At 44.0% G+C, this 14371-nt stretch overlaps 1 protein-coding gene across 2 annotated transcripts; it reads left to right on the top strand.

Moving 5' to 3' along the window:
• The first annotated feature begins 290 nt into the window (after positions 1-290).
• Positions 291-7018, top strand: ZNF706 (zinc finger protein 706). Of its 2 annotated transcripts, none has more exons than XM_042869685.1 (4): positions 291-397; positions 3066-3202; positions 3829-3973; positions 4556-7018. In XM_042869685.1, exons 2-3 carry the CDS (start codon positions 3068-3070, stop codon positions 3922-3924), a joined length of 231 nt encoding a protein of 76 aa, XP_042725619.1. In that variant the 5' UTR covers positions 291-397; positions 3066-3067; the 3' UTR covers positions 3925-3973; positions 4556-7018. The 2 variants fall into 2 exon arrangements, with proteins under 2 accessions (XP_042725619.1, XP_042725618.1); XM_042869684.1 differs by having other exon boundaries at positions 292-397; positions 3829-3936.
• The last annotated feature ends 7353 nt before the right edge of the window (positions 7019-14371 follow it).

The following is a 14371-nucleotide window of genomic DNA, read 5'->3' as shown; positions in this document are numbered from 1 at the left end:
CCCTCCCCTGCGCAGTCCGCTTTGCACACAGCCCTGTGCCCTTTCCAATTAAAGAGACCCGCTCTTCTCTCCTCTCAGCCCATTCTTTCAATCTAACTCCCCCACACTCGGCGCGGCCTCCTACCCTGCCCTCAAGCGCTCCTCCCACACCCTCCACGCCGCCCCTCCCACCTCAGCGCGGCTATTGATGCCGCACTGCCCGCGTTATGTAACGGCGCGGCGCGGCCATTGGCCGCCGAGGTCGGGCGGCGCGGGCGCTGAGGTGGGGCCGCGCATGCGCGCTGATCACTCCCTTCCTCCCTCCTCCTTCTCTCGGGCAGCGGTGGCGGCTGCAGCGGGGCCGCGCGGAGCCGTCTCCTCCCGCTCGCCAGGGCCCCCAGGCCGCGCTCCCAGCCGGGTGAGGGGAGCGGGGACGGTCGGGATGCGGTGAGGCGGGCCGGTCGACCGGCCTCAAGGGGACAGGGGTGGCCGCGGCCCGGACGCAGGCGCGGAGGCCTCCCCGCCTCGGGCCGCGCCGCCGGGCTCCGCGAGCGACGGGAGCGGGCTGCAGCCGTTTCCGCCGCCTTCCCGCGCTCCTAAGCGCCCCGGCCGAGGGGAGCCGTGAGGCGGCGCGCCGCGGCGCTGCGGGCGGGCCAGCCGGGCCCGGCGTTGCTCGGCGGGGCGGCGGAAGCGGCTGCGGCGCCGCGCTCAGGGCCCCGGAACCGCCCGCTCCGTCCGCGTATTACAGGGAGCGGCCCGCGCGGGGCACCGAGCGCCGCCGTCCCGCTGCCCGCAGCGCGTGCTCTCGTTCCGCGGCGCGTTGCTGTGCGTTCCCGGGCGCTCGTGCTGGTTTATTTCAGAGCAGTGGGCCGGCGTGCTGCGCTCCGGGAGGGTGTGCCTGGCAGCGGGAGCGGCGCCGCTCTGTGTGCTGCGGGCACGCTGGCGGCTGCGGGTGTGCGCGGCTTCTGTTTTCGTTATCGAACTTCAGGATAGATTTTAGCCGCTTTGTTAGTGTGCTGATGGTTCGAGTAATCTCAGTTTTCCAGTAATTAAGTATTTATTTCACGTGTTCCAGCTTCATTAATGTAACTTGCAGCATTGAAATGGTGTTTTTCTGCTTGCAGGCATCGTAGGGAGGTTGGTATGTGTGAGCAGATGTTTTTGTTTGTGTTTCCTTGTTTGTGTCATAACTCGAAGCATCAGCTGTCTGATGCAGGGCTTGTGACCAAGCTGTTGCAACCTATGAGTTATGCTCTTTTCAAGGGACTGACATACAGAGTAACACACAAATGCTTTTTGGAAATTTCTGTCAGTAGCCCCTAAATTTTGAAGGATTTCTATAATGCCAACAAAATAAAACCAAAATATATTCCATTGTTCCTTTTTGTGCGTGCAAAGTGGTTGGCAATACCTCTACTTCTTTCCTTTTTTTTTTTTTTTTTTTTTTTTTTTTTTTTTTTTTAATGTGGTTGTGATGTTCTTGTTGAGCCAAGCTGTACATGAAGGGAGTGAGGCCCTGGCCGGGATGTTTCAGAGTCACTGTAACATCTGCTGAAACTGAAACACAGGCTGGTATTTTCAGTTTAACTTACCGCTGCTTCTTATTGCCACGTGTATTTCTGTATGCTTGTTAATAAAACTGGTGTTTTCTTGTGTTCAGAGAGATTTGATTAGTCACGTAGAAGGATAATAGCTATGGAGTTACTTGGAGTTTTGAATTTCTTTGGAGTAAGTGATGAGGAAAGGTGAGGAAGCACTGAAGCTGTAGTGTGACTCTTCTCCAAAGGGCTGGGTAGTGGTGTTATACACCACGAAAAAAGGGGACCATGGCCTGGGTTTGCAGTGGTTGCAAGCTGTTTTGGGTCAGGACTGTCCTGCTTGGAGTTGAACACCGTGATGTTTTGTGTCCAGGAACTTATGCAATACTAGTGAATTTCCAGAAGCAGATGAAGTTTCAGAGAAGCTTCCATTTACAGGAGTTGTACTGTGCTGGAGCTCAGTGTGCAGCAGGGTGAACAGCCCACTCAGTGGACGGCCTCAGTCCTTGTGGGAAGGACTGTGAGGCAGAGCAGTTGTGTCCATGCAGTGTGTTCTCAGCAGCAGACGCAGTGCGTAGAGGGGTGATAACTAGTCAGCTGACCTGTTTATAGCATGTAGGCCTTAATAGTTGTTTTTGAAAATCAGACTCCAGTAGCTGTCCTGAGCTTTTCTGTGAGCCCCACAGCTGGATTAGGCATGGGACATGAGGGACTGTAGGGAAGATAATAGCTGGAAGTGGGCTGCTGCCTTACGTAACCACAGTCTGAATTCTGTTCTGTTGGTGCGCCCGAATCCTGCCTGGCGTCTGCTCTGGGGGTGGGCTGTGAGCTGAGCTGGGTGTCCTTGTGGGCTGTGTGCAGGTGGAGTGCTCCTGCTGCAGAATATGCTGCTCTGCTTCTCTGTGAAATAAGGTTTTTGTGCCTTGTTTCTGTTCGTGGTGGACCTTCTAATGACAGGTGGCGGTGGTGTCAGCTTCCTTTGTGCTTCTGGGTCAAGTAGAATAGTGGCTTCTGGTAGAGGCAGCTTTATGTCCTTTCAAGAAATATGCAGGCATGCCTGTAAAATCAGCTGAAAATTGCAAAGGTGGCCACCTCTAAAAGCATCCTTTGATAAAGAAGGATGCTGCATCATTCTTACCATTCCTGACTCCAAAGCTGATTATAAACAGGTACACCAGAAGACAGCGATACAGCTTGGGGAATAGTGATAATTTCCTTTTCTTGAAACCTATTCCAAGTTCCAGAAATAAGAATTGAGTATCTCTGTTAAACAGTGTTCAAATTTACATGTTGAAGCGTTTTTAAAGGAAGAAGCCTTAGAATGGACTAGAGAACTATTGTGTCTCTTCAGAAAGCTACTGAAACCAGAGGGTCTCCATGAAATAAGGAGCTTGAACAGATGTCTGTTGTGTATGAATTATGGGAGTCGTGGGTCAGAGCGCAGGGGCAGAGCACATGACTACTTACATTCATAGTTACAACTTCTGAGTCAGCTAGCAGCACTAGTTTCTCACACTTGCAGACTAAATGTCTTCTTTCTGTTTGTAGATATGGCTCGTGGACAGCAGAAGATTCAGTCGCAGCAGAAAAATGCCAAAAAGCAAGCTGAGCAAAAAAAGAAGCAAGGGCATGATCAGAAGGCTGCAGCCAAGGCTGCCTTGATATATACCTGCACTGTCTGTAGGGTAAGAGAAAGTGAAGATAAAGTATTACTGTACACAGATGTGTCTCTAGTAATTGAGATATGAGAAATTGTGAGAGGCCGTGTACTGATCTGTTTCAGGTAGTTTTCTTGTCTTTTGAATTGCAAGGGTCAGTGGGCACTGTTAGTATGCTGTGTCTAAAGTGTAGGAGGTTTGAGAATGCTTCTTGATCAACCTCTAGATAGACCAGTTCTATCATACAGAAAAGATCTTTCTGTCTTAACATCCATGGTTTCAGTGTTAATGAAGAGAGGGAAAAGTGATATTATGTGGTGCCAGAAGTTTTAATGCAAGTTCAATATACACCAGCTTCTGTTAGAATAGATGTTTTAACAGGAAATCAGAAATTAGAGCACTGTTTGGGTTATACTTCCCTTCTGGCTGTTTTTCCTGTGCATGTGCTCATTTTGGAGCTGAAGGATTAATTTGTCATTTTCACTTAAATGGTCAGTTTTAGGATTGATTAGGATGGATTTGTCACTTCGAGTGTCTTAATCAGGGTTCCAAATTAGGTTCACAAGTAAAATAAAACATGGGAGGATAACAGGTTTTGTACTATCCTGTAGCTCTTGTACTGCACTTTAAGTTAAATGTTTCTCTTTAATCAGACACAAATGCCGGATCCCAAGACCTTCAAACAGCACTTTGAAAGCAAACATCCTAAGACTCCACTTCCTCCAGAACTGGCTGATGTTCAGGCATAAAGATATCTACAGGTCATTACTTTTATCAGATAATCATTTAAAAATTAAGGTATATTATCACTTGCTTGTTTGTTTTTTTTCCTCACTCACTTGGACTTGAAAGATGCTTTATTTTTTTAATATAGAAATTAAGTGTAGGTTAAATTTATGCTGTTCTTACATGGTTGAAATGGTTGTCATTGCATGCAAGATCTTTTGAAAGGAGGTATTAATGTTATTTGAAATGGTCGTCCTTAGAGATATAGGAATACTTTATTCTTCAGTTACTGCTTTGCAATGTTAGCTTCCACAGTTCTTGCTTGGAACAAAATATTTATGATAAATGTGCCTGTTGTTAGAAACCATGTAATGAAAGCAGAATTGTTTAGCGCGTTTCTAATGATTCAGCCTTTTTGTTCCTGAAGTTATGCAAGTGAATGGGGTTTTTTTTTCCTGCATTCAGATACAAGATTGGACCTCTATTTTCTCTCTAGAAGGTTTCTTAACAGCCAGTTGTTAGATTGTAGCTGAAACAAGTTACAATTAAAGGATGGAATAAGGTGAAAAACAGAGTTGCGGTATTTCTTTCACTCTAAGGTAAACAGCATTGTGTAACAGTTCAGCTTAACTGAGTTATTCTTATTTTTTATAGGTGAAATCATGGCACCTATTGACTCTTCTACTGTCAGACCTTACATAACAAACCTGCAGCTGCTTTTCTAAAACTGTTGATCAGCAAAAATGAAGGGGCTACAGAAACATTCATATTTTTATGCTGTTCCCTCTTGGGCTTCATGCAAAGACAATTGTGGAGATGTACAGTTGTGCCCTCTTTGGAAATCCTGAAAAATCAGTCCATACTTGTTATAAAAACAAAAAATTTTTTACAATTGTAATTATATTGATGTTCATATTGTGTAAAATAACTCATTTAATAAAGTAGTACTTTGATTTTACAATATCACAGATTAAATGCTTGTAGAAGTTCTGTTTTAACTTTCTGCATTATCTGCCTTATAAAACAATAAAAGACAAAGTGGAATCTTCCCCATCCTGCTAAAACACGAGCAGTATCATTCCACTGAAAGTAATGTACATTACAGTAAATTAATTCTAACGTGAGAGGGAAGCTGCTCAGATTGACTGTTCGGTGTGGTGCCTGCTTGAGCTCAGTCACTAATGTTCCAGTTACTGACTCAAGGGGCGCAGCAAGCTCCCGAGAGGCTGCAATAGTATTGTGAGACTTTGTTCTACGGTTTTGTCCTGTGTATTGGAGTCAATTTCTACAAGCCATTTCAAATGGGATTCCTGTGCTGTGAGGGCTTGAGCTGGTTCCCTAGAGTCTTGCACTGGAGAGACTCTGGTGATCCCTAATAGTTGGTAGTTGGCCGAGGAAGCTGGGAGGTGGTAAAGTTTAATGCTTTTGTGTATGCTGGCTTAAAAGATGCTCGCAAATATTAGTTTAAAAACAATTCTGCTCTTAGTTGAAAATTTAATTTGAGAAGAGTACTGAAGTTACTCGAGCAGTCAGCCACAAGTGTTCACTCACAAATGCATCTGGTTATTTTAGTAGCGGCTCTTGAAGAAATACATAAAATAGCCAGCCATTAATAACCTTTCTTTGCAACGAGCCTAAAATAAGCCTGTTGGAAAAGAGCCGAAATAACTGAAATGATATGGCTAGCTTAAGAAATTGCATGTGATTAAAGATGCATTGACAAGAAAAAGCTGGATAATAGCTCTCCGGCCAAGAGCATTTGAGAAGCTAAACATAATTAGCCTTTAAGTGTTCTGGGCTCAGTTCTAATCCCAGATGTACGGTGCAGAAGTAGTGGAAAAACATCAGATTTGTTCTGGAGGATCTGCTATACAAAAAAACCAACCTATCTTTGGCATTTGGAGGGGGCTTATTTAAGAGCTATCATCTGGAACTCACAGTAAGAAGCACCACTAGAATTGCTGTGATTTATTGCGGTTACAAGAGATGTAAAAACTCTGGCAGTCCGAGTAACCCTTGCTACACAGCAGGACTGTACATCTGACCTTCACATGGCTTCCTAAAGTCTAGGACCATAGTCTCAAAGACTCATTCACTTAAAAGAATGCACTTGGTATTTTATTATATAAAGTCAAAGCCTTTGTCTTCGTCCACTCATTTGCTTTTTAATGAACTACTTCTGTGAGACTAGCTTCCTGTCCTCTTTGCTGTGACAGTTTCTGTGTAAATACTTATTTTGACATGAAGTTTCTCTGTATTATAGTCACTCCAGGCTAACCTGAATACCACTTTTATAATGTTGTTCTCCTCTGCGAGTAATCCACTACTGCACTTGTACACCTGACATCAGAATGTAACCCTTCATTTGATTTTCTTTGTTGTTATCAATAAGTATATCCTGACAAACTGGTTCCCACAGAGTAAGAGATCTGCTGTATGGAGGAGAGGTACTTTAATGTTCTGATGCTGTAGTCTGTCTGAAATACACCAAGTGCAAATGGATACAAATGTTTCTTGCACTGTTTGGTAATTGGTAATCTGGTTTTACTCTGGAAAATGTTCTGGGATGTATCCCTATAGTTTCATCTTGAGGTGAAGTACATGTTCTATTCTTTCAATTCAAATTGTGTAGCATTAAATAAAAGGATTTTGTTTTATAAGCACACTCAATTAATGAGCGTTCAAAAGCTGGAAAGTTGCATCAGTAGCAAGATGGTGAAGTTAGAATTGTATTTTCAAGACTGTATGATGCTCAATTAGAAAACACCTTATGAAGTAATGTTCTTTCTGTGTAGCTTCTAGAAGGCAAGAGCGATCCTCAGTCATTAGGACCCCTCGTTACAGTAGCTGCAGTCTCAAATACAGGAACAAGTGAAATCTACAACTGAACTGTTTTAAAGGCTTTATGAGTGTAGTGGGGATGCTCTACTAAATGAGGGAATAGTTCTTATTTAGGATATCTGTGATATTCTTTTTACCTAAAAAATCAGAGGAAGGACTAGGAGCCCTTCACCTTTTCCTGATCTGAAGAATGGCACCCTGTTATCTGGCTAAAGACACAGTTGTGCATTGTAATGTGTCTGATTAAAGATAATAAAAATGAAATGTAAAATGTCATATTTTCTGCCTGCTTTTAAAAAAAAAGTATTACTGCACTTAAAAATTAATGTTGTAGCTTTGGACAGTCCTGGGGCTTGAAGCCATCTAACTTTAAAAGAGAAAAATCGGCATGGAAGATTTCCCATGTTCCCATGAGAAAGATCCATCTTTGTGTAGTGACAGTTCTTAGGTGAAGTATTGGTATGGATATCAGCTGTTGTGGGTTCTTGTGGAACAACGTTAAGAAATGATTGGGGATTTTCAAAGCCTGCATCTCTTGGGAATCTCTGAATTGCATCTGAAATCAAATTTCAGCAGGGCTTCAAATGTTTGTAAAAAATTCTGTCTATTCTCAGAGAATGTGTTAGCATCTGTAGTTGCAGTGAGGTCATCTCAGGGTCTCGCAGTGATCAGTATCAGCAGTTTTGCATTTTGCATTGCCTGGACTTACAGAGGTAACGCAGAGGTACAGACACTCAGATTTAGCCTCTCTAAGAGATTCAGGTTTCTTGCTGTCAAAATGCTGTGTGAAAACTCTGAAATAGAAGTGGAAGGCGGTTGCTATGTATCCTTAAGGAAAGAGCTGGCTTTCTGCAGTGCTCTTGGAACGCCCCTGGGGTCTGTTCCCTGTGGTTATTTGCTGTTAAGCTGAAAACACTTCGGCTCAAGTAAAGCTAATGACCAGGGGCTGTTTGCAAACCATGTAGTAATGGAGGAATTTGGAGCATTTCTGTAAACTGCGTTGAAGTATTCTCCTGTCTTGATAAAATGAGGTAATGGATAGAATTTCTTTTATTATCGGACACCAATGGGCTTCAGATCTGTTTTGTTTTCTGTTTTCACTGAAGAAACTTTGGGGGGTATCTTGCTTTCGTAAAAGGATAGTCTGCCTGAAGGCTGACCAGTGAGGTCAGTCAGAATTCACAAAGGCCAGCTTGTATTTCTGTCTGCTCAGCCCTGTTCTGCTGTATGTAATATTGGGGCCTTGATTTACCTATTTAGAACCTGGCAGGTTTTGTAGTGGACTTCAAATTCAGCCCCAAAAATCAGCTTTGAATGTGTATGCAGTGTGTGATCTTCCATATTCTATAGAGATGCTGCTGTAGTCCAGACAGTGAAAAGGTGTGAAGTTCTGTCTAGAATTTTCCTATCAGAGTTTTGAAAGTTATTTGGAAATTGTTAATGCATTCTCTACTGTCTTTTTTTCATATGGTTAAGGTACAGTAGAGACAATGTGAGGGAGCTGTGTTATCAGGGTAGTTTTCAAAGGTAGAATAGGTTGGATATATATTTTCTGCAATTCTCTGATGTGGCTCTTAGCAAAGGGGTTTCTGGGAAAGGAGGAATCGGCATTTGTCCCAACATCATCATCCAACACAAGTCCATTCAAGCAGCCTCAAGTTTTTCAGGAAATACAGCACAGCTATCCTCTGAAAAATACTGTCCATAGCACGTATAAAGATCAGTACAACACTGATGAGATGGTGGAAATATTTGTGTTCCCCGTCCTTAGCTGTTACTAAACTGCAAATGATGCAAGTGTAACTAAATGTAGGAGATCTTTCAGAGAAATAAGGGCTAAGGGAAATCTCAAAAAGCTGAGTAGTCCATCTCCTTGCTCTGAGATTGGGTCAGTTCTGCCAACACTAGAACAATTCCTTTTCTTTCTTGTTCTTAAACGCTTCCAATGAAAAGGATCCCATGACTGTGTAAGCAGTGTGTACCACTGTTGAACCCCACAGCTGGAGGCTCTTGCAGTAAATCCCTGCTAGTTTGGTGAATTATTTACTGTTACTGGCAACAGATGTGACAAATGTGTCCTCATTTGAACACCACTGTTATGTCCTAGTAGTCTTCAGTAAACCCAGGTAATTTGTGCTCTTCACAGTACCTCTAAGTATGGAGATTGTGCTCTCCCCTGGGTCCTTCAGTCTGACCATGTTAACTCATGCTGTCCAAAATGTGACCCAAAGTGTTGACAGAGGCCAGCACAGTGTAGAACTGGGACTTGCAGACATCAGTTCTATCAACACACTGGAACTGTATTTGCCTTCTTCCAAGCACATCACACTGGGGCCACCCTGATAATCTTCACTTTCTGTCTATGTATTTAGTGCATACTTACTGTCTTTAGTGGGCCTCAGACAAATCTACCAAGACAGCAGCATCCCAGTCTCCTGTAGTGTTTGTAGTTCATCCGAGTATGATTTCAGTAGGGGATCTTGTAGAGGTCCTCTTTCACTCTGCAGTCTGAATTGTGTGTGGACATGTAGAATGGGATAGATCCTACACAAAGCCCTTCAGTTTTCTGCTTGAGTATCTTCCCAAGCTCCCAGCAAAAGCCTTGGTACTGACTCTCTAAGAGCACTGGTGGTCGGTAAGGATTGGAGCTTACAGCTTCACCTGTGAGGACTTCACCCAATGACCGTGTCTGAGTCCGTGCATCCATGGCACCGGGCCTGTTTTCACGTGAGATGGATGTCAGCAAGGTACGGCATACCTTGTCCCTGACAAATCTGGGTTGGCAGATTTGCCTACTTCACTGACTGGCAGAGTTCCTTGTTTCTTCTTATATTCCTTGTATTTATCCTTCTGCTATCTTTCTCCGTGCTCTGTGTTCTCAGAGAGGAAGATGAGTGGTCCACACTCATGTGGGTCACAGCTGGAGTATTGTATGTCAGGTGAGTCACCTATTGCCAAAACGAATGCCATCTAAATACTCTGAATACTTTAAGCCACTCTTTCCATTTCTTAGTGTGCTTTGTTTAGTTAGCTTTTGAGTGTGTGTGAACTTAAGTCAGAAATGTTCTTTATTTCTTATTAGTACAGCCTATCTTTCTTTTTCTTCCCTTGCCTATCAAGTGATGTACCTGATCTTAACTTTATCTGGATATTTATAGATATGTACACTGTTTGTAGCTGCCTTTTATAATCTTGGCTCTTTTATTTCACTCTGACGATGAAGCTCTTTGCCAACCATTGAGCTGCCTACAGACTCATTACCCACCTGCCTGTCAGAATGCACAGAGACTGTAGAACACCCAGATTTTTGAAAGCACTTCTCAGTACCTTTTGGCCTTTTGTGTAATGGGGCAAAACACAAACCTTCTTTGTGTCCTACCTGGTGCTTGCAAAATTAAAGTATGCCTGGAAGACAAATGCACATTAATTACACTTCATATTCTCAGACCTACCACATGGGCCTTAACTCTTAGCTTCTGCCTTTTGTGCCTTCAAGTTCAAGGAGACATTACCAGCTAATCGTTATTACTCTCTTTTGATACACGTCTTTAGTTGCAAACAGTCACTGCATATTTTGCAATAAAATGGTGCTTTATTTTGAAATATTGTGGATCTTTTGAAGAGTGAAAAATGGGTGGTTCTTTCCAAATGAAAGAGTAACTGAACATTGATGTCTTTTCACAAGAACAGTTTGAATTGTTTATGTTCTGTTGGTATGGGAGTTCTTCTCACAGTTACAACTGTCTGTTACAGTAATGCTTAACACAATGGCTCTTCCTGATTTTGAAAGTCACACAGTTCAGATTTTATACCATAGGACTGTGCATGGTACAGGAACTGACCAGAATAGCTGCCTATGCCATAGAACTCCTCTCCCTCCACACAGGAACAGACTGAAAAAGTAATTTAAATTTGTGACTGGGTTCTGCTTGCTTGTTTTTGTTTTGAATTTAGACAGTAAGTTTAGATTATGATGTACAAAAACTGCTTAACGCTTCTAAAATACGTTTCCAAATGGTCTCTGCTGCTGTGGTTGGCTCGTACCAAATCAGTGCTAAAAGGTAGCATTTCTCTTGAAGGCTAAGAAATACTGCTATTCAGGACCATGTTAAAAATGGTACACAGCTGCTTGGTGCTGCTCTAATAAATCACTCAAAGAATTTGCTATTGTGCATCTGAAAAAAATGTGACACTGTTTGGTTCATAACTTTGCCACTTACTAACGAGGAAAACTTTCCAGCTTTTAGGTCCCTTTCTAAGTTGACAAAGCACGCCTATGTTTTCCTCAAGTACTAATTTAATTCTGTGCGGTGAAGTTGGTAGGAACCTAGTTTTGCTATTTGATAGACATTCATAAGCGTGTGCAGAAGCCTACTAACTTGATGGTTTACTGGGGTCATTTTCACTGACCTGACCAACACAGCAACACAGTTATTGTGTGCACCAGGCTAATGTAAGGATCACGTACAGCGCAGTGCCGGGTATGGCGGGCTTCACACACCGTAATTCCTAAAACCATGAGATATTTTCAAGCTGCAGTCACTCAGCCCTCCAAATTTCGTCTGCTCTGCCCTGCTGTTTTATCATCAGCCCTTTCGTTGGAAGGCGGTGCGGGCAGTGTGACTGTGCAGACCTCACAGATGCTGGTGCCCCATGGACAGAGATTTGGAAACTGCTGTCCGAGGCACTTGCGAAATTAATTGTCTCTCTTGCCTGCTGTGTGGCTCTGGGCGTTTTCTCAGGACTCAACCATCTCTGTGCCACTCCTCCCATTTCCCAGCTGGGGTGAGTGAATGGGGAGGAGTGCAGTCCTGTCACAATGAAACTGTCCAGCATGAAGCTACTGACTGCTAATGGAGGTTTGATTGCACTGCCTATTTTTAGCTGGTGGTGGCCTGACTTCACCTTTCACTGCTGCGATGGGGTAAAAGCAAGCTGACATTTGCAGACATGCTATCCTCTTGAAATGAGGCTCAAACAATTACACCAGAGTCGTGTCCTGCTTTCCCTAAACCCTGACTTTTAGCCCATTGGCTGAATACAGCCAAATCTGGGAAGAAGGGAAGTATTGTAGAGGCAGCTCTGTGCTGTGAGCTTTGTGAAAACAGGCAGATGGACAGAGGCAATGCTCTCTATGTCATTACTGGAGAGAGCAGTGGGTTAGAACTGCACAATATCCTCCCACAATGCTGGGCACCAAACGCTTGAGAAACGCCAAAACCACAAGCAACATTTCCACCGGCGCTTGCATTTCTTGAGTCAGGAAAGAACGCAGGGCTGTGCACCTGGTTCCAAGTGCCCACACCAAATGTGTTCATTGTCAGAGCTTTGGCCTTCCTCTCTGCTGTCGACTGTGTGCCCTGCCGTCACCTTTGACCCAAATAGGGTATTTGCTGGCACTTCCATGGGACGGCTCAAACTGGCAGTCTGACAGAAAATGATCCCATTGACTTTGCTGAACAAGTGAGATAAGTCAGTCCTGGGCAGAGCCTGCCAAATCCTGGTGCAGGGGAAGCAGGGTGAGCTTGGGTGGTGGTGTGAGATAGGAGATGAGGAGCCTTTCCTCTTCATCCTGGCATGTGAACTGTGGCTGAGGGATCCCTGATCTTATGCTGTCCTTGTACTGTATCTTGAGCTACTCCAGCTTTGACTGCTTCCCAGGGAGGCTGTATTTCTGTACACGATTGGCAAAGAAAACCAGCTTTTCCTTGATAGCTGCTTTGTGTGAGGGGAGGAGCAGACGGAGAGGTTGGATTTCAGCAAGACTGCAAGAGCAATTCACTCCGCCTTTGCTTACATGGGATGTTTGAACACTTGAGACTGGCTCAGAATTGATTGATTGTTAATGATGGTCAAGGTCCATTTAAAGGCAATAAACTAAGAATGTCTGAAAGAGATTGTGCTTTATATGGCACCTGCAGCAGATATTCAGCAATCACTGACACATCATTCCCTAGCTAATGTGGTAATGAATGTGCCAAATCCTTGATTGATTCCTTTTCCTTTTCCATCCCTCCTTGTTGTGAGTTTGCCTACACCAGATCTCCACGTGCTATGCTGATACTTACCCAGGTACTCATCTATCCACATACTCTTACTCCTGAGCAGACTTATTTAGAATTGGTGTCTCAGGAAGGGAAAAAGCTGGACGGAAATTTAAACAAAGCTGATGCTGAGATTTCATTGTCAGCAGGGATGTTTATGAACTGCTTTTGACCAGAATTTGACTTCAGCGGGTCAGATACTGGAGAGCTGGCAGGGAGAGAAAGGAAGTCCTTCCATTTCCAGTGAGCTCCAAGGGAGGAAACGAGCAGAAAAACTCAATGAAGCAGTCACTGCTCAAGAGGAGACTAGAACAAAAGAATTGGAGCGGCAAAGAGCACCATCAAAAAATGAAGGTGAGCCATGAACCCAAAAGCCAAAAAGAGTGCTGCATCCCAGAGTTCCTTCAAACGGCTGTGATTCTCAAGCAGCTACCAGTTTTTACCAACAACTCATTGGCTTAATTGCTAAAACTGATCATGACAAAATACTGAAACGTCATTCTGAAGGTTAGCATCCAGCTTCTTAAAGCCAATAAAACCATTAATGTGTTCCTGGAGAGTGAATGCAAGACCTGGTGGTTTCTTCTTCATCCTTGTTTCCATCTTTTAAGCCAGTTTTCTAGGAGAGCTGTACAAGTCTTTCCTCTTCAAAAACATGATCCAGCTACTGCTTTTGCTCGCAGTAAGTCCTCTATCTTCCTCTTAGCTGTGAAATAAATTGCAGTCTTGCTCTCTTCCATTTCCATTTGCACGTCTAGCCCTGCTAGTATGTAATATCACCAGCTCCTGAGCCAAGGCTCACCACACCACGCTCACCCCAGGTGAACCCTGCCCTGCTGACACCCTGCAGGTCTGCCTTGCTGAATTGCCAGCACCTCCTGCCCAACCTGTTTGCTTCTCCCTTTTCCTTGGGCTTCAACTCATTTAGCTTTCATTTCATGTCTTTCTGTCTAGAAAAAAGCAAGTCTCTGATTTGCCTTTCTCCTTGGCACGGTGCAAATAAGGACACATCTGTATGAGTGGCCATGTACCCAGCAAATACCCAGCAAGCCAGGGAGCAGCACTGTCCAGTCACCCCTGGGCATTGTCCATCAGGGCAAGAAGCTCATCTCTCTTTTGCAGCCCTCACCCTTGTCTTTTGTGGCAGCACTCAGCAGCCTCTCATTTATTTAACGCACTGTGCTCCTCTATAGCTGTCACTGTAATAGGAGAGCTTTCCAAAGGTTTTGCTTGCATTTACGTTCTGCTTTCTCCTTTGTTTTCCAAAGTACTTTTTGTGCATGAACAACTGGGTGCTACACTTGTGCTAGCTTGTTTGTGGCTCTGCATAACCACAATTCACATATTCTTTGTTATAGGGCTATGAGTAGTCAGCAGTGCAGACTAGGTACTGATTTAGCTCAGCCAGAGCAGGATGAGCCCCAAACACAAAGCTTCCTCTGCAGGTGGCATCTCTTCCTGTACAGATCCTTTCCCTTAAAAAAAATGACAAGCTGCTCATGATCACAGTTTATAAAGCAATGTTTTCAGCTTCAGGCTCTTGCCATTTGGGCAGAACTACAGGGATACTCCTCCAAGAGGATCT

Source organism: Lagopus leucura, unplaced genomic scaffold (assembly GCF_019238085.1).
Source record: "Lagopus leucura isolate 7727_CA_CO unplaced genomic scaffold, USGS_WTPT01 Super-Scaffold_100002, whole genome shotgun sequence".
Classification (NCBI taxonomy): domain Eukaryota; kingdom Metazoa; phylum Chordata; class Aves; order Galliformes; family Phasianidae; genus Lagopus; species Lagopus leucura.
The sequence above is the reverse complement of the archived record's forward strand: the minus strand, read 5'-3'. Positions and strand labels throughout refer to the sequence as shown.